General features: G+C 37.4%; 1 protein-coding gene across 2 annotated transcripts; it reads right to left on the bottom strand.

The window, feature by feature from the left end:
* Positions 1–233: 233 nt before the first annotated feature.
* On the bottom strand, positions 234–16,571 carry LOC117399433 (poly(U)-binding-splicing factor PUF60-like). Of its 2 annotated transcripts, XM_033998574.3 has the most exons (11): positions 16,475–16,571; positions 14,162–14,257; positions 12,134–12,223; positions 10,604–10,654; positions 8,010–8,171; positions 7,578–7,670; positions 7,165–7,378; positions 6,028–6,218; positions 5,586–5,754; positions 1,155–1,387; positions 234–843 (listed from the first exon to the last, which is right to left on the bottom strand). In XM_033998574.3, the coding sequence occupies exons 1-11, from the start codon at positions 16,493–16,495 to the stop codon at positions 544–546; spliced, it is 1,620 nt and encodes a 539-aa protein (XP_033854465.1). In that variant the 5' UTR covers positions 16,496–16,571; the 3' UTR covers positions 234–543. The 2 variants fall into 2 exon arrangements, with proteins under 2 accessions (XP_033854465.1, XP_033854466.1); XM_033998575.3 differs by lacking the exon at positions 10,604–10,654.
* Positions 16,572–20,194: the final 3,623 nt, after the last annotated feature.

Genomic DNA, 20,194 nt, shown 5'->3' with positions numbered 1-20,194 from the left:
TCTGGACCAGACATACACATTATCACCACTGATATTATCTTGAATATTTTCCCAGTGCATAGACCACTGTACCCTCAGCTCCACAAAACAGGAATGTGTCATTGGCTCACAGATTCTCAATAACTTTAAAACAGTCAACTTCATGAACCCTGCAGCAACATGTTAGAAGTTATTCCATATAGTATGGAATTGTAGCATTCATTCCAACCAAGTTCTGTTACCCAAACACTGAGAACATTTCAAAACAAAAGTTTATTCTGGGACTGATTTGAGATTTAAAGCTGTTGTATGCTGCCAATTGATTTATCCTGGCTAAACATAAATAAAAAAAGAGGAACACACTAAGTAATATCCAGCTGGTAATGGAATTATTTACTCTGCACTTCAGAAAAGAAAAAAAAAAACAAAAACATGAAACATCATGAATATCCAGTCCTTCACAATATGGAATGGTCAAAATAAACAAAATAGTTTCTTTACACACAATCCAACCACCCCCCCTCCCCTCCTCAAAACAATATTTAATAAAAAGAGAGCAAATATTTAAGCAGACAGGTCACTGTTGTTGAAGCGTTCCTCGTCGTACACCTCAGCGATGACTTTCCTGCCTCCAAACCAGCGCCCATTCAGCGCCTCGATGCCTTTGTCCATCTCGGTTGCCGTTGAGAACTCTACAAATATCTTGACGATCACCTCGGCGTCCTCCTCCTCCCCCTGCTTCTCCTGGTAGATGATCACGCGGTTCACTGCCCCAAACTTCCCACACTCCTCCGTCACCTCGCCCTCAAGGTCATCATCAATGTCCTCGGGACCAACCATGTTCCGAAGCACCATCACCGTCGACTGCGCAGAAACACACGTACAAGGAGGGGTGGTTCATTTTTGTAGGTTATGTTCTACCATTATTTATAATTATAAAAAGTGGCTTAATTTGGAACAGTACAGTGGATGAATGAATGCAGGATAGATACTCAGCAGAGTTGAATTGAATACATAAATGATATTCAACACTTCTTACTAAAAGAAAGTCTTTGACAAACACTGATCAGTTTGCTTAAGAAGTTTCTTTCAGAAATACTACATACCATACAATACAAAGGCACTAGGCAGAGAAGCTGGTCATGCTGTGTAGAGGGATGTATTATTGCACTCACCTCCTGTTTCCTCATCAGTTTCTGCATGACCATATGTCTAGCACTACTGCCGGAGATGCTCATGTGCTCCTGTTCGCTCAGCATCTCTGTCCGCTCCCCATCCACTCCCACCTCTTCCTCTTTCTCCTTCTTGGCCTTTGCGGCGGCCGCTAGCGCTGGAGGGGTGGACAGGACCGGGTTCACTAAACCAACCTGTGGGATCACTGGAAGGAGTGGCTGCATTTGGTTCACACCTGTGTGACAAATCAATTTGTTTTAGTCATCTTGATTTCCATTACACGAGAGTAGTAGTTAAAACTTCATGCTGATTTGAACTCGGCTCTCGCCAAGTGTCTGAGATCCTATCATAAATGCAGCCCTGTCAGTTATCAGATATAGACTGCATGCCGGCAAAAATTGCTTTATACTACTGCACACAGGGTTCATACACTTTCAACATCAAAATTCCATACTTCTTCCAGACTTCCATTTGTTTTTCCCAGACTTGTGTTTTAGTTAGTTTCTACTAGTTTTTTGATAGCTAGCCACATAGGCAGGCAGCCGCAGAGAAGTTGCACCTGGTTTTCTAAAAGTATTTGTCAGAATCTGGAGGTGCATATCTAGCAAGAGACAAGGCAGGTAGGCAAAAGAGAAGTAAGATACAATCTAAGACATGCCCAATATTTGAGAACTATGTTGCATTATTTACAAAGAGAATATAAAAAGTTGTATACTGCAAGTTGGCACAAGTATACTTGCAGTATACTACTTTTTTTGTAAGGCATGATATTGGATTCTGATACAAACTTCTTTATACCCTCTGTTAAATGTTGAACACTGTGGGAGGAGAAAAATAACAAAAATGAAATAACAAATGCTCATGCATTATATATTAAAATGTGCAAGTGTTGTATATTAAACATACAAATCAAATACTAAATACAGTACACCCTCGCTATAACCCTCTTTGGGTCCAAAGCCTTTTGTTCGCTAAAGTGAAAGGACAACCCAAAACGAACAAGCTGCTGGATTAAGTTAAGGAAGTCACCTTGGATAAAGGCATTAGCTAAATTATTAATATTAGTACTGTTTTTATTCTTTGATTTTCTTTATTATTAAAGTATGTGTCACTACTACCACTTATTATTATTATTATTATTATTATTTAGATAGTAACTTTACAAGCAAAATTGTGGAGCTTGCTTTAGCTCTAAAAGTATTTTTGTGGTAGTGGAAGAAGTTTAAAAAGTTTTACTTTTTAAAGCAAAGCAGTTACATACAGTCAGTTAAATTTAGTCAAATAATTGGTCTGATTATTTTGATAGACTACTATATCAACCTTATTACTTTGGATTGTGGGGCTGTTAGATCACACATTTCATCAGATCTGTACCATTTGATTGGTAGAAGATATTTTTTAACTGATTTCAGATTTGAAAAGCAGAGAAGTAGAGAAAGATTTCATACACTAATGTTTTGTCTAACCTGTTGGGGAAGTGCTCAAAGTAGCTGATTTGTGTCAAATGTCACCGTTCACCAATTGTCTCATGCTCAGAATGTGCTACAATTTGAAACTTCTCAAAGTTATATGACAGTTAATTCAACAGTGGGAAGTAGCCCACTGAAAGAAGTTGGTGCGGTTACTAAAACAGCTGTACCTCTTGATTGGTAAAAGTTATTTCTGTTTTGATTTCAGATTTGAATAGCAGAGAAGCAGAGGAAGATTACATATGCTCTAACTTTTTGTCTTGTTGGGAAAGTGGTCATAGTAGCTGATTTGTGTCAAAGGTTACATCATTTACAGTAAATAGAATGTTGGAAGTCTGAGAGTTTTTAGAGCTTTAGAATGTTGAAAAAAGTCCCATTAAAGTGAATGAACAAATGGACAATGGACAAAAACAGACAAAAAACTATCAAAAAGTTGCATACAAGCACGCTATTCCAGACCGGTCTACACGTTTTAAAGTTTGAACGCTGTTTCTAGCTTAAACTGTGTAAGAGGAGTAGCATGCCAAAGAATAATAAAGTATGTCGAAGATTTAAAGTGGGGACTCTTGCTTCGCAAGCCCCACTAATAATAATAATAATAATAATAATAATAATAATAGCAATGAGACTGTGAATACAAGTACAGTACCTCTTTGTGGCATGCTGCATCCAGTATTTTGGCTATATCCTATTCTTTGAAGAATACAGTACAGTTGCAAGCAATATAGTTGCGACTATTAGCAAATTGCCTAGACAGCTGTCGCTAGAGCTGCTGACCTGCTTTCAAAATCAATTATTAAAAAGAAACAAACAAAAAAAAACGCGTAATTATTTTCATTCTCCTGTGATACTAGTAAAATTCCAGACTTAAGACTTTCAAGACATGGTTTTTCAAGCATTTTCAAAGCCCTGGAAATCAGTTTGGCATTTTTCCATACTTTTTCCAGACTTCCAGACTAGCGTACAAACCCTGTGTATAAAACACTGGCGTCTGCACTGCCTTCAATTGTAACCCTCTTTAGGGCTACACATTTTTCCATTCTTGGGAATACCAAATTATTTTTTTTCAAAATTGCCAATTCCAATTTTTCCCCCACTTTTTATCAATGTATTAATTAAATAAATAATGTTGTTAGTTAAAATAAATAAATAAATATTACCACACTTCAAACCTGTCAATGTTTAGAGACATCACTTGGCTCACTGCTGGCAGTAAAATAAGCAGGAAAACCTAAGAATTACAGTAACCGTCGCATATCTGACAGAGGTGTGACCAGACTAAAAGGCCATTGCACACTGGATCCGATAACGCATCTGAATTTAACGTGCGTCTAAACAGAAAAAAACGATCATGTGAATTCCCTATTGCACCTTGCACACTGAGTCCGTCATTGTCGTACAACGGTGATGCATCAATTTTGGAATCGAAACAAGTTTGATTGGATCCGATTTGGCATGCGTTAAAAATGACATTTACCAATGAAAGACTGTGAAGACAGATGGGTTCTTGAACAAAATGGAAAATCAAATTGTGTGCCACCAAAAAATAAATTACTTTGATAAATCCAAAGATTACAAAGACTGGGAAAAAAAAACACATATGGAAAGACATTGCCGTGGACTTGGGCATGAATGATATGTATTATAAAACATGAAAACGTGGATTTTGTGCAGAATAGGTTATTAAAAGCATATACTTTTTATTTCAATTGTGTAGAGGAAGTAAAGAAACAATGGCCTAACCTGGAGACACATATCAGAGAAAAAAGCATGACAGGGCAACAGCAGTCAGTGCTTAAGTCAGAAAACAGGGGAAGTACATGAGTGATGGAAAGTATTTTTGGTAGCTCATTGCTAGTTTCCCTATATATATATTTTACAGCAGCGATATTTACTACAACAGCAAGAAACGTAATAATTAGCAAACATTTTCCATCAGCTTTTGCTGATCATTAAATTTATACTACATTTGTGTTCAAAGTTATGTAAGAATTAACAGAATTGTATATTTTTTTATTAAAAAATACTGAAACTAGGTATACTTACTACAAAGTCTCTACTGCACATCAGCGCTCTGAAGTACGATATTAACGCATCTAGTGTGCAATGGATTGACGGATGACTTTCGGATGACTGATTCTAAATGACGGAACAGAACCACTGTGCAAAGGCCTTCAGGGCGAATATGTAAAAAGGCAGATAAATTAATCCTGTTTTAAATACCATTATACACAGCTGTAACAATTACTGTATATTTTTTAAACACAAAAACCGTCAAAAGTATGAGTATTGTGATTTATTTGTTTACCAGAGTATTTATACTTCTAAATAATGCAGGAAGATTGTGCTTCACTGATTTAGTATTCAATTATACAACCAATTCAAAGCTGCAAAGTTCATGAGCAGCACCGTGCAGCACCGACCAGCCCTCACCAGAGGCAGACTTGCCAGATGCCTGCTTCGCCCACCCTGCCAAAATGATTTACGTCGAGATGTTGGGAGTCTCGACTGAGGTTGATATTTAGGTGTAACTTGCGAAAGTTAGTAAACTGGGTGCAAAGGTTGTTACCACTTATTGTGGAAAATGCACACATTTTAGCCTTAGAGGGAACACTGCTCACAATATAGACATTTATAAATATGAAGTAAAATGAACATGGGAAAAAAATAGTGGCTGTAAAGTGGAAGATGTGGTTCCTTAACGGAGTACAAGTCTCTTAAGGAAATGTGAAATGCTATTATGGAGATTGCCTTGTTTTTCATGATAGTTGGCATTTAAAAAGCAATTATTTATTTTTCTCCCTCTCTATTTTAGATCTGTTTCAAATGACAAAAAGTCCCCTGCCCCTCCATCTACACCCCCCTCCTGCCCCATTAGTATACATTTTCCTTGCGGGGGTAACCAACATAAATAAAATGTCATTTTGCACTTTGCTGACCCATTTAGTGGATTTTTCTCCATACCTGAGAAGACGCCCAGTGCTTGTGCTGCCATCATTGCCTGGGGTAGAGCCCCCAGTGGCTGTCCCAATGACTGTCCAAACGTTTGTCCCAATGTCTGTCCCAGTGTCTGTCCCAGCGTCAGTGTTGGAGTTGTGAGCGCATTCAGTGCCGAGGTTCCAGCTACTGCTTCCTGAGGCACAAAGAGAAAACAGCATGAGCAATGGACAAGTTTCATCTTCCAGCTTCTACATGCCTCTATTTCAATATAAACCAAACACGATTGCACAAATGCTGGGACAATTGCATTCATGCATAAAGACCTGGGTTCTTTACCAGGCAAGTGTTAGCCAAGAGGCAGACAAAAAGATTAGTTGAAGGAAAGTGACAAACATTTTTTTTTGTGTGTGTGTGTGTGTAAAAAAACTGGAATATTTCCAATGATTTAGAAATTGAAACATTTCACCTGCGCTGTGATCTTGGCTGTCGCTGCTGCCGCTGCCACTGCTGCAGCAGGCGGTAAGCCACCAGGGGTCATGGGGGCCAGAAGTGCATTGGCCGGAGTGACCGCTTTACCGACACACAGTAACTGACCTCCCAGATCAAAACGGTTCATGGAAGACACAGCATCCTGAGACGACTGAGACTTTTCATATTCTGCAAAAGACACCACAGGATCAAAATAGCAGCTCTTGAGCCTCTTCAAAAGTTTGACAGCAAAAAGTAAACAAACCAGATTATGCAGGCGCACACATAGTGATCTCTACGGAAGGCCATATGGGTCAAAAAAGCATTGTGGTGCTTTAGAGCGAGTCAGAATCTCATGGGACAGAAAAAAGGAAATCATGTCATTCTGAAATACCTCGCTTAAACAGTGCCCAACTTCCTGGAAATGTGTAGTGATTTTTTTATATAAATTGCATATATTATATATTTGTTACGACTTATGTGGAATGTAATAAAACGAGAACCAAAACAGTGAGCTGTCCCCCTCCCTCCCCCCCCTTAATTTTACAACGCCATTTCCACATTTGTTTAAAGTTAAATTTCAACTTTCGATCTGCTTGTTCAGCTACAAAAAAACACAAGTAAAGCTCATGTTATTACTTTATGAAAACATGTCTATGGCCACGGTTTACTGTGAAGAAACAGCAATGTCAAGGAATGAAAAAAACAAAATAAACAAAATGCAGTGTCAACTTCATGTACTGTTTATTTCAGGAATAAACAAAACATTTAACTTGAACTGCTATTGGGCATCCTTTGTTTTGTAATTAATTGACTGGGGTAAAGTAAGGCCAACAACATATTCTTTACTCCTGGGATATTTTTCTACTTCAACGTGTTACATATTGTAACATCTTGCTGTAAAATAAAAAGCACACACAGGGGCCACGCCCCCCTGCCGCTATGCTGTCTCTGCCTGCGTTCTGAGCAATACAATGACTTATTACCCTTTGAAAAAGAATGAATATTTAAATTATGAGCAAATATCCGAACATGAAAATACTGTGTTCGTCCCAGCACTAATATATACACATGTACTTTTAATACAACACTAACACTGATTGCATTTTGGCTGGAGTTGGATGCAGACACTTACCAATAAAGCCGTAACCTTTATGTTTGCCTGTAGTGGGGTCTCTGACTAGCATGCAGGATTTGATTTTCCCAAAAGCCTCAAAGACACTCTTGATGTCCTCATCAGACAGGTCTGGATGTACGGATGCCACGTAGATCCGGTTAAAGGACCGTGCCTCTTCTGCTAGCTGGTCAATGATGGGCTGAGCCTGGCCAATATTACTTGGTCTGCCCACCTACAAGAAAATAAATCAATACTTGTGGACTTCTAAAAAATATACTTTAAATGCACCTGAACAGCAGTGTGATTTGTAGGTCACTACTTACTGACGTCCGTCATCAATAAGGGTGAGAAAGGATTACTGCCACCTGTTGAGACTCTGCTGCTAAGCTTTAGTACTAAACCATTGAAGATGTGATCAAATAATTCCTCACCTTGATGTTTCTGCCTCCCAGCATGACCGAGTTCATCTGTTCCAGAGCAAGCTGTGCTGCCTCTGGGACTTCATACTCCACAAAGGCAAATCCCTGCAAAAACAAACTGGAAATTCAGTAATTTATTTAAAACGTTCAATCTTGCATGAGTTGAGGAAGTGTATTTTTTTTTTATATACACACACACAATCAAATTATGGAATTTTAAAATCACTGCTGTACTGGGAGGAAGCAGTATCACACAATGGAGTAGTTTCTGTGATACATGTTCTAGCAAGTGCCAAATGTGTCCCTTTACATAGATGGTATTGTACAGTAACATGCTTTACTCTTGGCATGTCCCCTTAAATCACTCATTGCAGAGACAGAAATAATCCTTAATAATCAAGTAACAGCTATTCAATTCTTCATAAAAAAAGAAAGAGCTCTCACCTTGTGTTTCATGGTGACCGAGTCCCAGGACATATCTATGCTTTTGATGGGTCCAAAATGAGCAAAAGCTTGTCGGACAGTGTCCTCCCCCAACTCATAGTAAATTGAGCCCACGTAAACTCGACACATGATGGCTAGCGCACGCTGCCGCTGGGCTGCCATCTGTAACAAGGAAATCGCACACTGATGTTTACTGTGCAGATTAAGAATATCACATTTTCACAAAAAATACAGACATGCAGGTCAGTTTCAACAACATATACTAGGGTGGCCACCACATTATCCACTTGTGCTGTTTACAATATGATTACAGATTTTATAAACCAGAATGAAATTCTAAAAAAATAAATACATTTTAAATATAAAATCTGCATTTTTATAGGAATGTGGTTTTACAGAATTGGATAACGTGGGTCACAGGTAAAGCCACCCATTGAAAAAGTTGGCTTTGTTTTGTTGTTCCCATTTTATGTTCCTACCCATTTACAGGGTTGAACATTTCTCAATGATGAGGCCAAAAATTGAAAAGTAAGTGGTAGTCACAGACATCCAGTTTACAATTAGCTACAACCAGGTGGAAAGACACTGAAGTACCGATGGTGCAGACTTGTCTGGGGAGAAATAATAAAAAATAGTGAAACCAACATTAGCATGTTCACTATGGTTGGTTTCACCATTTTATATATTTTACATGCAAATTTACTTTTATCTTGGTATAACGAGTATGTTTTTTGGTGTAAATACTCTGATCATCTCACTCCTGAAATAGACATACAGTTGACATTTGCAGAAAACAGCAAGCTTAAAACAAGTTTATTTTTCTAGCAGAACAATGTACAGATGTTTATTTTTTAATTAAACGATAGGGGAAGGGTGGTTAAACCTTGAAAATATAATTATAATAGTTCCAGGTCAACTGAATAGGTGTTTTCATTTCACAAATATACCAATGGTATTGACAGGGGGTGGGGTGGTTTTTAAAGTAGCATAGCAAGTAAAAGGGATCTCATGACTTCACTGTCTACCAGATTACAGTAATATAACTGCAGTGTCAAAATAAGGATCCCACTCCATGAATAAATGCTTTGGTTCAGTGATTTGTATTTAAAGTGACTGCTGGTCCTCTTTAGTTCATAGCCAACATTTGGCGATAAGCATAACACTGAACACCACATATTTGTAAAGCAGACATGGTATTTCAAGGTGCAACAATGATTCTAACCAGCAACATGTTTTGTACTGAAAATTACAAACCTTTACAATAACAAATGCAATCCATCAGCTGGCTTTTGTTCTGGCATACACTTTTGGTTGTTTGAGCTATTTACTACTTTTGGTGGATTTTTTTAGATATGATCTATTGCCTCATGCAAGCCAAGAATGGCTCAGCCATTCTAGTTTCAATATGTTTAACTGTTTCCTCCTTGTCCACAGATTTTTAAACTACCAAAATTACAATCCAAAAGGATTACAATTCAACACACTGTTCCACATAGGGATGTACAAAATATCAGACAAATAGCTTAATTCCGTGGCTAGGTGCCAAAGGTGTTCAACTTGTTTTTCCAACAATGGGGTTAACACCACCTGCTTCCCAACAGAAGAATTTTCCACTTAAGTTTTTGTCCTAATGGGATTTCAGACAGTAAGATATATTAGTAATGCAGTTTCTTTACATTCTTTAAATCTTAAACAAAGTACAATGCAAATATTCTGCACAACCCTGGTTAGGCAGTAGACATTTTTACAGCCATGAAAAAGGAGCCTGGTATGATGTCTCATCCTGTTACTCAGCTGCAAATAGCGGTTTGGTTCTGTAGAGGGGGTGGTGGGGGCTCTTATTACAGCAGCAATATCTAAGGGGGAAAGTTAAACATTGCGATCCAAATATCCTCAATCCAAAATAGCATGTCACTAATATACTTCCACACCATGGTTGTCAAAAAAGCCATCAGTATAAGCAATAAAAATTCGATCACAATGACTTGTATCTACTCAATCCAAAAATGTAACATTTGACAAACTGATACTTTCAATAACTTGCTACAGAATATTGAACAGGTGCAGCCATATATCCACAGATACTCGACATATACAGTTATATCACAACTGGAAAATCACTTCTGAAAATAAGTGAGACACAGAAAAAAAAAACCTCCATAATCCCCTGTATTCTCAATAAATGATGCTAAAGAATGTCTGTCACAATTGGATAAGCTGTTCTCAATACAAGTGCTACATAGGGATCGACAAAGACATGAAGTCCCACAGATCGCCAGAATCTAGTCTCAAACATGCTAAAGAATGACCTTACCAAAATTCCTCACAATTAGATAGTTATAATATATCTTATCCCCGGGATATGCATCCCTGATGAGAATAACTAGCATGACTTCACTTACAACTTGAGGCTATTTGTGTGTACATATATATCTGCATTCTTGAAATCACAATGAAAACCATGCCACGTCTACTTTAAAATATGTTTTATCCAAGTAAATAGTTTTGGGGTGGCCCACATCAGCCAATTAAAGAGGGCAATAGTCCCTTTAACAGGAGTGCGCACAGAAAAAAAGTTTAATATTTCTATTGACCGATTGTAAAGGTGAGAGAGGATCTCCAAAGCCCATTGTCACTGCTGCCATCTGAAAGACAGTAAAGAAGTAAAGAATTCAGTCTCCAGGAGCTGAAAAGGTTAGATTTTTGTTTTCTTCTTTTAAGTATTTCTTAGAAGACATCAGGTAGAGACACAAACAAACAGAACGTCAAACCAATTCCCATTCCCAGTGCATCTTACTGGCACGCAGAGCCCCCTACCCTCCCCAGTTTGTAATTCCAAGAACTCTCAATCTTAAAAGAAAACATTAGCAATCTGGGTATACATGTACAATGCATAAAACACAAACATTCAATGTTCTTGTCCAGCTGAAAATAAAAGCAAGCCTGTGTAACATACTTTAAAATAGGTGGATAAAATGCACTCAATTATAAATGCATATATATGCATACAAATATTTCTAGTGTTAAAAGAAAAAACAATTAATTATTTTCTGCAGGTAGTGGGGTATCTGGCTAGAATGCAGTACTTGATTTTCCCAAAAGCCTCAAAGATACTTTTGAGGTCCTTGTCAGACAGGTCTGGATGTACTGATGCAAGTTAATAAAAACATACCTGGCTTTTATATTTCTAATGTTCTTTTCATATTCTAGTAAGTTGCATCACAGCTAGTCCATAGTTGACAGGCAGTTCCATTTGTGACTAAAAACAAACAGACCAAGTCACTCTGTAGATGAATGGATTCAAATTTCCAAAAGGAGATGAACCCCATAAAACTACATGAAACAAAGTCAATTAACAATTATGTTTTTTGAACGAAGCCCCAAGGAAAATCTAAGTAGTATGCCCCGTATGTTTCTTTGTTTAGCACGTCCAATCAAATTTGATAATCATGGTCCACTGAGAGGTGGAGTGATTCTCAGTTTCCAAACCCGAAATCACAATATACTCTGAAGTTTGGCTGGCATAGTGCTCTTTTTATTTGTTTATTAGATCAGGTACAAAACTGGGATCCGTCTTTCCTTTGTGCAAAAATAAATGTTTAATGAAAAAAAAAAAGATGCAGATGTCTCCAGAGAAAAAAAGGAAAGTAATATAACTGTAAACCTCTAAGCCATGGTATTTACCTGCTGTATAATCAGACAAGCTCAGAACTTTGCTGAGAACCACAATCGTGCTTTCTGGGACTGGCACCTATATACCTTGGTTTTCAAACGTGAAATGTTTTGGAGAACACTGGAACCTAGCAGGAAGTACCACTCAACATCACAGTACAGTATACCACCTCAATCGAGCTGAAACCCAAAAGATTACCCGAGGTGTTTTCAGAACACAAAATATGAAGTCTGTATCTTACATGGAATATTATAAGCCAGTGCCGGCTAATTTCCAAACACATAAGCAACAATGTGCAAAATATCTGAATGTACATTGGATAAATCAGTATTTAGAAAGAAAATTCCTTTAGGTTCCACCACTCCAAAACAGTTATCAATGTGTACACGTTTGTGAGACATTAAAAAACAAACTGATAAAAGAAAACAGTTGACAGGCTTTGTGAACTCACCTGGAGGTTAGTTAGCTGTTGCTGCTGGTGAGCAATGGTCTGCTTCACCAGCACACTCTTGATGCTCTGCTCCATTGCATACTTCTTTGCCTAGACAGAGAATAAATGCACTTATTCTCAGCAGTATTAATTTAAGTCAAGTTACAGCCTTATAGCAAAGTAAATACTAACGTCGCATCTACTCTACAAAAAATAAACACAAACAAAAATGCCACCTTAAGACAAGGAACCCTTCAAATTATGTTTTCATCTGTCACACATTTTCTAATTATTTTTATTTTTAGACATATCTTACTCAAACACACACACAGACACACAATAGACTGGTGAAATTCATATTCAGATTAACCATATTAGGTCTAAAGCTTTTTACTGATAACAAGCATGAACATTCTTTGTCAATTTTACAGTACTAAAATATATTTTCAGGTGAACTTAGATTTCCATAATATGGTTAAAACAACGTAGCACTCAAAGTAATTTATTATTATTATTATTATTATTATTTTTATTATTATTATTATTATTATTAACATTGGTAAGGGAACATGAATTAAACATCTGTGTCATAGAACTTATCTGATAAGATCATAATTCTCAAATATGAAGTCACTACTGGTCTGTGATGTACGAGGCTTTGCCAGGTGGCAGCTTTGTAAAATGATGGCCATAAAAAGGTAATGGTTCTTGAACTATGCCCACGATTTAACTTTACCTAGAGAATAATAGAATAGCTTTGAGTATCAAGAACGAAGCCAATATATTAAATCCTTATCCTTAAGTAGCGGTGCCAGAATAACATTACTCTCCTCACAGGGATGCTTAAAAAGCAAAGAGTTCTAAACAAAATCAGGGGCTGTGTCTTACTTGGCTGGCAAATAAAATCTGCATGAGGGACAAGAGTTAGCAACATGGTCTTTTAACTCCATCAGGAAGTGGAGAGGGGCACCACCATTGGTACTTTTTCAAGTAGGAGAACCCTGCACAAGTAAATGATAAAAATACTATCAAATTAATTACTTGTATTTTAATACCAGAGCCATACCAAGGGTATCCAAGTATCTAGTGATTTCAAAAGGGACTTAATGTGGGTGCCCCTTGACCCAATGATCCCCATTTTACAGACACCTCTGCATGGTGGAGCATCACATCACAGCATCTTTGCATCCTAAATGACTGCAAATATTAAGTTTAATAGTTTTTCTAGGGTACATTTGATACAAGAAAAGGGCCAGACCCTCCCCAAACCCTTGTGTTGGTGTTACTGTTCATGTGTAAAATCGGTAACTCTATAGGATTAACCGGTATATGTGTAGAATTACCAGCTCAGAGGTCAATGCATAAAATAACTGAGGAGATGGTAGTTAATGCTACAGCAGTTCGTGCTACAGCATTTGAGGTGAATTCGGAAATAAAGTAACGTCAGGGAGCTTGATGGCAAAATAAATAAAAATAAATTCTACAAGATCTGTCACGTACTTGGGAAAATTAATTTATTATTAATTTCTTAAACTCCTTCCTTAGGATTGTTTTTGTATTTGATAATCTTGCAATATTATTATTAAATAATAAATGTCTATTTAGCAGAGACCATATACTAATGTTTGTCCTATATACAGACATGATTAGAGACATATTTCTGGTTTTATTTCTAACAATTTGATCCCCCTTGTCTTCCATTTTGTCAAAAAATATATATATATTAAATCAAAATTTACCATAGGGCAAACATTTGGTATGGTAATAATGACATCTCTTCAGCAAAACTCATGCCTCTTAAGTGTTAGTATTATTAAGTTGAACTCATTTAGAAAAAAGCATAACCTAAGTGCACGTAGGTTTTGCATTTGTGAATTATTGCCAGACAGTGATCATGGATGCAAGTAAAAGAGATTGTTTACTACCATCTTCTTAGTTATTGTATAGATTGACCGATGAGCTGGTAAGTCTACATTTACCGGTTTTACACATGAACCATAACATTGGCAATCCCCCACATACCATACGGTGGTACCAAAGGGTGTTTACCTTCTGTAGCGCCTCCTGCTGCTCCGGTGTGAGCAGAGGGAGGCCAAGCTTTGGCACTGTGCTCTGTCCATTCTTCATCATCAGAGCTTCACCACCCTGCAAGCACAGGCACATTAGTACAGCAGAGAAAAACTATGTACAGTAGTACTCCTGTTACGTCGTACATTCATATGTCCCCCAGCAATATCCAATTAATTGTGATGCTAGCTCACCGAATTGCATGATCCAAAGAGACACTTACCAAAAGAAAAAAAGGGAACAGATACAGGTGGCCTACTAAATCACTAAAATTAAGTACATGATTAAAAGAGGGCATATAAACTCACTCTACAGTTCAAAGAAGCTTTCAGAAATATTGATGGACTCCAGTGGTTCGAAACGCAAGATGTGGACTACAATAATAAAAATTCTGAATTAAGTCGTTAATTGCTTTTGCCAAGAAAGTCTGACTCAGACAACAAAAAGTAAGTAGCAGGTAGGCTATGTGTTTCACTTGTAGTCATTCATACACTAAAATGTTCTATGTAAATTAAATAATGTTTATGTAAAAAGTGTGTCCAATATATGCAAGGTACTATATAGTACCATAATGTGTCAGTGCAGCACCATGATTTATTTTGATTAACTGTAGACTACTGGTTCAATAACACAACAAATTATAAAGCAGCTTGATTTTTTGTATTACTTAACCTGTAGCTTACAGGCTAAAGTAGAAAGTGCGCCAGATAAGCATTTAATTTACTAGTAGTGTACTGTATAGGCCTACTGTACATATATTTTACATAATGTAATGTGTACAGAGGACACATTGTTATTTAAGCATTTATATATTTAAAATAAATTGAGCATTATAAACGTATGTATGAGGGTTTTTTATTGTTATTTTTAATTTTAAACCGCACACCTCGTTCTTTCGGCCAACCTGTCCGTCTACCGACAGGACAGGTTTTTGTGATCTTAAAAATAATAATAAAACTTAATGCGACTAATTTAATGTGTCTAATTGCCAGTAACATTGTAAAAACCTTGTGCTAAAGCTCCTAGTCTCTAGCAGTGCAGTTATACACTGGATGATGTCTCAAAGTGCCGTTTTATGTGCACCACAAAACCATGCAAGAAATAAAACAGGGTAGGCAGAATTAGGCAATACTGTAATGAGGCCCAATGACCTACAAGATCTGGTATTTCCCCAATACCCCACCGTGTCTGGTCTTACCGCCCTTAGAACATGGGCAACTGTTACATAAAAAATAAAAACATTTTGTGGTTTAAAAAAATTGAGTAGATGTATCAAGGATATCCATCCAGGTGAAAAGGCACTATGCTGGTACATTTTGTTTCCTAGTCATCTATTTAAAGTCAATGTGCCCCCTGCTAAGAGTACTAGCCAATGACGTGATTGGAAATAAAGCTAATTTTCTATGAATGTTTTTATTAAAAAAAAAACACTGTTTCTGGAGGGTATTTCAGTACCAGGCTTGAAAACCACTACTATAATCAAACACACAGTAATTGTGTAATATTATAAATGTACTTTGGTCAATAAAAATAAAAAAACACACGTGGTGGATAAACTTGATAGCACACAAACATGTAATAGAAAAAATGCATTTGATTGTTAATTTAACAAGTAGGTTATATTTAAAATGTAAATTTTATTGAAAATGTAAATGTGGGTTATAAAGTTTTTACAGAGTACACTCCGGTCAGTTCTGTGGATTGCCTTGGAAATTCAAACTATCTCACTCAAACGATTCGCACAAAAGACGCAGAGGAAAGAAAAAACAGAAACGCACTTCCCCCTTTGCACCAACTGACTGTTAGCTGTAAATTATACGAGTTAGTGGGTACGTTTCACTCAGCAACTGTATCTGGTTTTAGTACTGTACACTATCAAAATTAAACTACCCCTTCTCGGCAGCGGTTGAAACAAATACACATACAAACGGGTTTAAAATAAGAAACGTGCTGTAACTTGTATGTACTGTACCAAACAATAAAGCTGAACTACGCGGCTGTCCTAAACGACCTCAATTTCCCACACAGAATACAAAAACAAAAAAAAAAAACACCTCTGTGCTCAAACACAAAGCAACGCCAAACAAAACCTATCCGCGCTATTTTTTCCCATGGCACAGAACTCACACTAGCGAAGGCCGGGTACATAAAAAAAAAAAAAAAACCCTTTCTCTCTCGCCTACTCGCTTTCTTAAAGCCCAGTAAACACCTAGCCTTGTTCTTATTCCATAAACCCATACGGTGCCCCTTAAATTTTTTTTAAAAAACCATGTAAAAATGTTTTGTTTTATTTACCACATTCACTGACACCGCCATGAAGCACACACTCCAAATAACCAAGCAAGTGCCGAACAGAGAGCAGCAGCAGTTGTTCTCGCGAGAGATACCACCGCTACCGTGTAATCACACATACAGGCGCATTTACTTGGTACATACTTATTCCTGGTTTTTTATTTTTTATATAAACATGCTTTACTATACATCAGCATTAAAATCAAATTGTGACAGTAAAATTGATACACCACGTTAAATAATTATATTTTGATTTCTAGTAGGTTTTAACTTGTTGCTTTCTTTTCAACCATTTTCTAAAATAGTTCAGCTCATAAACGCGCTACCATAAGTAAATACGCCTATTTGCACGATTATACGGTAAAGCAAGCAACCAACTAGAGATCTCGAGATCTCGCGGGATTTTTTCTTGAGTCCTCTATTGTCTTGAGGTGAACCATAGAGGTTGTGTAATACTTGAAGTATTATGGATAGTCGGTACTATGGTCGGTATATTAGTTCAAGAGCAAGGGAGATGAGGGGAAGGGGAATTCATGTATTTTTTTCAACTTAGAAAAACAAAGACAAAACAAAAAATCGTTTATGTCTCTTAATATTAATAATCAAGTAACCAATTTCTTTTTTCTATTACTTTTATAAGGATGTATAGTCTTCTAAATTCTCACCAGCCCATTCAGATTTCTTTTTTTAATACCATAAATGTCTTTATTCCCAAAGTTAACGAGTCGTATAAAAATATTACTGATTCTAAAATTGAGATAAAGGAATTCGACAAAACTTTAAATCACTTACCAAATCACTTGGCCCAGATGGCCTAACATCGGCATTTTATAAACACTTCTGGAATGAATTAAGAGAACCGTTGTTTAAGGCATTTAAATAATGTATTGCAAAAATTACCATGTCTTACACAATGAAGCAAAGACTGGTAACTTAATACCAAAGCCAGGCAGGAATGCTTTATATTTGGATAACTGGCATCCAATAACTTTATTATGTACCGACTGCAAGCTATTCGGTCATATATTCTGTAACAGATTAAAAACTGGTATATCAGGAATCATTACTGAATCCCAGACTGATTTTATAAAAAGTATTCAAAATTTAATTTTTCTGGTTTTCAGCAGTATTCACTGGGACTCTCCCGTATTTTGGACCATTCACAGACATCACTGGGACAGATTTTCTCCTGTATTTTGCTCAAAAACTCTACTGTTAAACCCCCTTATGTCAGAAAACGTTTAATGTCTGCAAAAGTCATGGCCGGTGTGTGGTTACTACAATCCCTGTCTGTACCTAGCAGGGTTTATAACTTAGGGGAGCCCTGTGGCAGACAAGCCCCCCACACAGCAGGTATCTACAGTCATAAAAAAAAGTCAAAATATTTTCTAAAGCTTTACGCTTAACCCTTAAAGAATAAGTAGTGGGGCTCTGAGAATATAGCGTTACATGTCCCCACGTGTTGCTGGAATCTCTCCCTCCCAGATGGCTTTACTTCCCCTGTCTCAGGTCTCAGCTAGTGTGAATTCTGGGAGCTAATTCAGACCGAGTCTAACAAAGATTTAACAAAGATAGCAGCATCCTGCCAAGCCTGCACCGTCCTCTCCAGGACACCATGGATCCGAGCGGTAGCGAGCTCCATGTAAATAATATCCAAGAGGGCAAGGATCCACTGGCGCCGGGGAAGGGAGTGGGGAGGCCGCCAGCGCAACCCTATCAACTGTTTTGCTGCAGTAAGGCCACCTAGCCAAAATAGTTTCTGCTGGGATGTCAGATCAAGCGATGACTCATCGTTTCGTATTAACAATTAAAAAAGAGCAAGGAATTTCTTTCCCTAGTGTTGGACAAGGCTGGAAACACCTGCTTCCAGAATTTAGCTACCACCAGGCAGTCCCATACCATGTGCATGAAGGTACCCAGGGCACCATGGGGGCAAAGTGGGCAAACAGGACTGGGAGCAAGTTTAATTTGAAAGCGCCTGTATGGGGTTAGATATGTTCTGTGAAAAAAATTAAAATGAATCAATTGCTGATTAGGGTTTTTGGAGACCAGATCTTATCCCAATTAGTTTCTGCAGCAAGGTGGGCTAATTCACTGTTCCAGATAGTACAGATAGCTAATAGTCTGTATGAAGTTTTTAAAAAATGGGAGTATAATGAAGTGACCAGCCCCTTTGTTTTACCCCCTGTATCCAATATTTTATGAATTGGATTTAATGGTAGCGTTGTCCCCCAGGGAATACCATGCATAGCTGAGCGGAGCCGAAGGTAAAAAAAAAGGGAAGAACCGGTATGTTGTATATCTGTTGTAGGTCCTGGAATGTGCGAAGATAGCCAGCCTCAGAAATATGACAAGAATTCATATACATCATTCAAATGCTGTTTTGCAAACCTTAAGCGATTGTCCTTGTGGCTTTTTCCTTGGCCTGCGACCATTGAGGACTTCACCATGCAATATTTGACCTATGGTTGACATGGAAACCCCAGTCCCACTTGCAGCCAATTCACTTTGAATCTTTGACAGTCAATCACAGATTTTTATTAACCTTCCTCACAATTCTTTTACCTGTTATTGGTGAAAAAAACTTCTTTCTTCCAGACCGAGGGAGCGTTGTGACAGTACCAAGAGTCTTTTCTGCCTAAGGTCTTCAGACAGCTCTTTATTTTTTCCCATATTGACTTATTGGTAATGACAGCAATCACCCTATGCCTAACCCTTTTATACTCTGTAAGAATGTTCACGTACAATCCAGCACTTTCTACGCTTTTCTAGAATTAGGTTCTGCATTATCATATTGAACTTTCTAGCACCTTGTAGACAATACTATCATAGCATCAAAGAGTATGAATACTTATTAATTAGCATTTTTGGAGTTTTGCAAATAAATTGCTGAAAAAATTAATTGTAGACATCTATTTCTTGTAACTGTTTTTTGTCATCCACAAAAGCTAAACTTTTGCTACAAAAGATTTTTCCTAAAATTCTTTGAGAAATTTCTCGGGGTATGTACTGTGTGTGTAATATATATATTAGGCTGTGTGGTCCAGTGGTTAAAGAAAAGGGCTTGTAACCAGGAGGTCCCCGGTTCAAATCCCACCTCAGCCACTGATTCATTGTGTGACCCTGAGCAAGTCACTTAACCTCCTTGTGCTCCGTCTTTTGGGTGAGACGTAATTGTAAGTGACTCTGCAACTGATGCATAGTTCACACACCCTAGTCTCTATAAGTCGCCTTGGATAAAGGCGTCTGTTAAATAAACAATAATAATATATACAGTGCCTTGAAAAAGTCTTCACACCCTTGAACATTTCTCACATTCTACTGCCTAAAAAATACAATTCAAAATGTATTAAAGTAGGAGTTTGTTTCACTGATCTACACAACATCATCTACACTTTCAATGTGAAAGAACAATTATAGAAATATTCAAAAAGTAATTAAAAATAAAATAAAATAAAAAAGGTCTTGATTGCATAAGTCTTCACACCCTTTGTCATAACAAACCCAAATTAGCTCAGGTACAACAAATTGCCTTAACAAGGCACATAATAAGTTAAATAGAGCCCAACAGAATCAAGCTGTTTCTGTTGTATTAAGTGAATTTGAAGCAAATGGCAAAACATGCCGAACAAGGAGCTGCCAAAAGAACTCTGGGATATAGTTACTGAAAGGTAGATTGGGGGAAGGCTATAAGAAACTTTCAATGTGTTTGAATATCCCTTG

The sequence above is a fragment of the Acipenser ruthenus genome, chromosome 4 (genome assembly GCF_902713425.1).
Source record: "Acipenser ruthenus chromosome 4, fAciRut3.2 maternal haplotype, whole genome shotgun sequence".
Taxonomy (NCBI): domain Eukaryota; kingdom Metazoa; phylum Chordata; class Actinopteri; order Acipenseriformes; family Acipenseridae; genus Acipenser; species Acipenser ruthenus.
The sequence above is the reverse complement of the archived record's forward strand: the minus strand, read 5'-3'. Positions and strand labels throughout refer to the sequence as shown.